Source organism: Nelumbo lutea, chromosome 1, assembly GCF_056320005.1.
Source record: "Nelumbo lutea isolate HS-2025 chromosome 1, American lotus-T2T, whole genome shotgun sequence".
NCBI classification, from domain to species: Eukaryota; Viridiplantae; Streptophyta; class Magnoliopsida; order Proteales; family Nelumbonaceae; genus Nelumbo; species Nelumbo lutea.
In genome coordinates, this window is record NC_142684.1 from 75,718,955 (window position 1) to 75,724,954 (window position 6,000).

At 36.3% G+C, this 6,000-nt stretch overlaps 1 protein-coding gene across 3 annotated transcripts in view; it reads right to left on the reverse strand.

The window, feature by feature from the left end:
- The window catches only part of LOC148875440 (FHA domain-containing protein DDL-like), a 39,770-nt gene extending 37,870 nt beyond the window's left edge, over window positions 1-1,900 (reverse strand). For 2 of the 3 annotated variants that reach the window (XM_088964708.1, XM_088964707.1), the window contains exon 1: window positions 1,172-1,900. In XM_088964708.1, coding sequence (XP_088820834.1) covers window positions 1,172-1,744 — 573 coding nt within the window. In that variant the 5' untranslated portion in view covers window positions 1,745-1,900. Of the gene's footprint in view, window positions 1-1,164 lie in introns of all 3 variants that reach the window. The other variant, XM_088964709.1, reaches the window with a different exon arrangement.
- Between the last annotated feature and the right edge of the window lie 4,100 nt (window positions 1,901-6,000).

Below are 6,000 nucleotides of genomic sequence, written 5' to 3' on the forward strand. Positions count from 1 at the left end.
TCAGGACCACTAGAACACAGTGAAGCACTAACAGCAGAAATGGTTTGTCTATTGCAGGGCTTAAAATTTGCAAAACAGTTTGGATACTACAATCTAGAAGTGGAAGGGGACTCCCAGGTGGTCATCTCTTGGACAAGCGCAAATTCCCAAATCCCTCTGGTCTTCCAGCAAAAATATAGGGAGATTGAGTACTTAATAAGGGGGCTAAATGTTTCTTTCAAATGGGTGAGAATAACAGCAAATAGAATGGCAGACACTCTAGCCAAACAAGGGGCCTTAAGACAACATTTATTTTGGGAAATTCTGTGAAATCTTGTATTTTTGGGGTGGATTTTACACACATCTGTTTGTAATCTTTAAGATGCATTAATAAAATTTCTTCTACAGATCAAAAAATAAATAAATGAATGAAAATAATGACAAAAGGGAACAAAATCATATACAAAGGCGTTTTTGTAAAAAATGAAGGGTTTCCATTTCAGATATAGAAACAAATTTCTGGTTAGCATTAACTAAAAAAACGCATCCACAAACACCAACACAAACCCCAATTGCTAATTGTTAACAAATGAAAAAACATCACTGATAAAAAAAACAATATCATACAAAAAAGATTTCACAGAATATGAATCATCTTAGTTTCAGATACAGATGAAAAAATGACTGATGATTTTCTAGCAAGAGAGATTGTAAGAAGGAAGAGTTTTTTTCATTGAGGGGGAGGGGGTCATATGTTGATATGCATATTAATGATGTTTTCAATGTCTTCATTATAATCATCTTGTAGGCTATCGTCGCCTTCTGCTGAGGCTGCCAGCAGTAGTGGTTCCTTTTTCTCTACATGGTCATCACAAATATCTCCTGATTGTGCTAAACGAAGAGAAAAATTGTCTCGTTAACATCAATGGTAAATGTAACGTCTATGTAAGAGAATCAGGGAACTCAACAAGAACCAACTCCCAGCACTTGAAGTAACCAAAGGTACATAAGGAAAATCTCTATAAATAAGTAACTAATATCATTATTTGATTTAAAGACTCGAAGGATTCCTAATGTTTGCATCGCTGCTTTTTTTCCAATAAAATTTCTAATTGCTAGCTTTAATGTGTGCCTGTTCCATGTAATAACAAAAATAGAAGTAAAAACATAAGGAGTGGATATCACCAGACACCTCGTGGCGTGCTTCAGTCTTAGCAGCCCTGCGAGGGGAGCGGGAACCGTGTCTGTTCCTGTGGCCACGACCATTCGGCGATGTTGAGTGCTCACGTCTTGACTTATAAGAACCTCCTTCAATTTTATCCCTTGTTGACCTTCTGTCACTTCTATCTCTGGGGACTTCTCTGTCTACACCCCTATCCCTGTGCCTCCCTTTGTCATTTTCCCTGCTGCTCCCATTCCTCTCGCGTTCCCTATCAGAGACTCCTTCGGCCTCGCGCTCGGCCTGCGCTCGCCTCATGCGTTTCGTACGCGGAGAAGGAGATCGAGAAACGGGGGAGGCTGACCTCGCGTGTATTGGGGACCTATCTCTCGAAGGTTTCTCCCTTACGGGTGACCTCGCCCTGTGAGAAGAGTTGGTTCTACCAACGGGAGACCTGGTTCTCGGAGAGCTCCTTTGTCGAACAGGAGACCTTTCTCTACGAGATGGGCTTCTTCTGCGAGGGGAACTCCATCTCCTCACCGGAGACTCCGAACGATCGGAGGAGCCACGCCTAGATGGGGATCTACGATGCACTGCCGGACTCATCCGAAGAACAGAGACAGTAGTAGAACAACAATGGCAGTAAAACTCAAGCTATCGGCCTCTATCTCTCAAGGTCGTGTCGATTTTTCTCTTCTTCAGTTTTTCCCACCTTATGTCTTCTTTTTTCCACCCTGGGGCCTGGGCCTGTGGGCCGCTGTGTGGCTGCGCCCCTTCACGGTTCAATGAATATGATTTTGAACCGTGGGTGTTTTTTCATTTATTTGATTGTAAAATCGAAAAAGATAATAAATACAATCGTTTATGATTGTAATTAGGCACCAAAACCGACCACACCAATTATAATGGTTCTAATTTCATAATTTAATTAAAAATATTTATTTTATTAAATTATTAATATTTTATTATCAAAATCTAAATTTTAAGTTATTATTTAAATATATAAATAAATATGATTTTCAATATAATTGATTCGAGAATGGTTCAAGTGGTCCAACCCGTTAGACAGCCCTAATAATTTCTTTAAGAATTATTGCCACATGGTAATCTCTTTGGCCACGTTGGTGGATACGGGTGGTATTTGTACACAGTAAAAGAGGACGTTTTAGCGAAGAAGCCAACTATGCGCCTATGCCTACGATTTTTTGGAATTCAAATCAACACCCATAAACCATATAAAGTTGCTTTATTTAACTTCTTCGAGATACCTTACAAATTAGAGCCTTAAAGCAAACCTACACAGGTTCTTTTTCCATTTCATGTACTCTCTCACTCGAGATTTAGCTTTCACCATGGTGGAGAACAACAAAACGGTTTTTCAGAGACCAGGCTCCTTTGGTAGGTATGGTAATTTCGGGGGCAAATACATTCCCAAAACTCTTTTGTATGCCTTCACATTGCTTAAATCGAAATTTTGATCTCTTGCTAGAGATGAAGAATTCCAAGTTTGTTTAATTCATGTTGTTTTTTTGGTAAACTTCCATTTTTCCTTTGCCTCCACACTCCTATTTTGTAACGCTTGTTTACTAAAATTAGCTTTCTGGATAAAAAAAAAAACACTTTTTTGGGTATGAGAAGCTTTTTGAATGTAAAATTCACAATTGTGTTCTCTAACTCTAATATGTGATTCTTTAATGGCATTGAGTATAATCCTTTCGGGTTGTTTACTGAATGTGTTTTAACACTAATTTCGATGTGCATTGTGCAATCATTTTAATTTTTAAATTAAAAACTTGGTAGAGTTCACTTATTTACTCTCTTTTCTTTATTAAATCACTTACTTTTTCTATCTATTACTTACAGATTCCTGTTCTTATTAATGCCTAGATCATTTTATTTGACTGCACAAAACTCATTATCATAAGTGGAATATTTCTGTTTAGCCCAAACAAGCTTCTCACTAAAATATGCAACTGGATGGCCCTCCTGGCTTAGAACATTCCTAATTCCAACTCCCGATGCAACACATGTTATCTCAAAAACTTCATTAAAATTAGGAAGTTGGAGAATAGGTGTCTTAGTCATTTTCTTTTTTATCTCTTCGAATGCCCTAAAAGCAGATGGGGTCCATTAAAATTTCCTTTTCTCAATATATCGGTAATAAGTGCTATAATGGAGTTGAATCCTCTAATAAATTGCCTATAAAAAGTAGCTAACCATGGAAACTACGAACTTTAGTAATGGATGTGGGTTTTGGCCAATTTCTAATGGCTTTTGCTTTAGAAGGATCTACAGTTACATGTTTGGCATACAACAAATCCTACAAAAATGACCTATGACTGCATAAAATGACATTTCTTCAAATTCATATATAATTTTTCAGCTCGAAGTGTCTCAAGAACTTGCCTAAGGTGATTGAGATGTTATTCTTTAAAATAATTGTATACTAATATGTCATCAAAATAGACCACCAAGAATTTTCCAATGAAGGGCCGTAAAATTTGAGTCACAAATCTTATAAAAGTACTATGTGTATTAGTCAAGCCAAAGGGCATTACTAGCCACTCATAAAACTCATTCTTTGTTTTAAAAGTAGTCTTCCATTCATCACCAATTCTAATCCAGATCTGGTGATATCCACTTCGAAAATCAATATTTGAAAACCATTGTGCACTAGCCATGTGATCAAACATTTCATCAAGTCGAGGTATTGGAAACCTATATTTAACTATGATCTTATTGATTGCATGACTATCGATACACATTCTCCAAGATCTATCTTTCTTAGGAGTTAATAGGGCTAGCACAACACAAGGACTTAAATTCTCATGAATAAAACCTCTTTCTAAAAGTTCATCCTCTTTTGCAATTCAGCCTGCTTCTTAGGGTTCATCTTATAATGTGGGAGGTTAGGCAATTGAGATCTTGGGACCAAGTTAATGGCATGCTGAATGTCCCTCAAGGGTGGTAATTCACTTGGCAATTCTTTTGGAGCCACATTTTGGAATTCTTTCAATAGGGTTGCTATCTCATGTGATTTTATAATTGATTCTATAGAAACAACCCTAGCATCTTCTTTGGCCACAACAAATAAAACTACACCTGACTCTTTACCTTCCCTTTCAAATTCTTTTTTAGTTAGAATGTGCAAGGGTTTCCTTTTTGGAGGGTCAAGTAGGCCTTTTTGGATTTATCATTCATAGATGGTTTGGTTGGTATCACGAGAATAGATTTGCCATTATATTTGATGATGTATGTATTTGATCAACCATAATGGGTAACATTCATATCATATAACCATGAACGCCTTAGAAAGACACAAGCAACATCCATAGGTAAAACATCACACCAGATCTTATTGGAATAATCACCCATTTGGATGAGAACCAAACACCTCTTAGGTATGGGTAAAGAAGTCTTATCTACCCAAACTACTCTATATAGTTGTTTGAGCTTCATTATTGATATACAAATTTGGATATGACATTCATGGAACTACCTCCATTAATGACAACGTTGCATGCAACATCCCCATATTTGAAATAGGCTTGAAAAATGCTAGTGCACCTCCAGTCATCTGTCTCAGTAGGAGTAGACAAAATACACCTCATAACACTAAGGTGATGATCATCAATACAACATTGAGCATCTTCAAATTTAGTGTCAGAGGGTTCCTTTAAAGACTCAACAACTTGATCAACATCTTCACCCTCAAAAGATTCTTCTACATTTGTGCCCATGGTTAAAGTTTGGCTTGGACAACGCGAAGCAACATATCCTTTACCATGACTACTAAAACATTGAATGTTAAACCCTTTTTGTTGTGAATTAGCAATAGTGTTGGTGTTAGTTCTCTGAATAGAATTGTTATTACTACTAGACATCGTTGGTTTTGGTTGTAGGGGTGCTCACGGTTCGATTAACCGAACCGTTGGCCTTTTTTGTAATTAGACTGGTACTATTGGTTTTTGGAAAATCGGTAACTGAAATCGCACTGATGCCAATCGGTTAATCGGTTGACCGGTTTGGTTCATTGGTTTTTCAATTTTTTTATTTTTACAATATATTATAAATATATAATAAAAATTTATAAATATATAATATTATATTTTAAATAATAAATAATATATCATATATTATAAATATATATTTATATGTATTGCATATTTATTAATTTATAGTATATAAAAATATAATATATATATATATAATATAGAAATATATGTATATCGATCGGTTCAGATAACCGTCGGTTTTCTATATTGATTAACCGAAACTGAACCGATACCTTTAGTTTTTTTAAACATTGAGCCGATTGGGGTTAACCAATTTTTCAATTCGGTTGTGGTCAATTTTTTTGATTAGTTCGGTTGTTTTTTGTTCGCCCCTATCTGGTTGTGTAGGCCTATTGGTCCTCTGAAAGGACACTGATTTGGACACGTTTTTGGGTGCTTAGGTCTTTCTAGCTTGAGAAGACATACGACAAAAGGTAGACAACCTTTGGAACTTTTCATGCTCTAAGGCCTTATGGTAAGCTCTTCTATGGCGTCAAGAGAATGCAAGTTCAATTCCCTTTTCAGTTCTGGTCTTAAGCCATTAATGAACTTGGTGAGAGTTACCCATTGTTCTTCCCTTGTATTACATTTCATAGATAAATCCTCAAATCAGTTAAGATAATCGGTCACACTTAATGATCTTTGTCTCAAATTCATCCATTGCTCCAATAGCTACCTTTTATAATATGTGGGAAGATATTTTTCCTTCAACTAAGCTTTCATTTCATCCCACAAAGTGATAGGTGCATCACCTAAACGCTCAATGTCTATTGAACTCCTTGCCAATATCGCTTGCCAAACCCTATT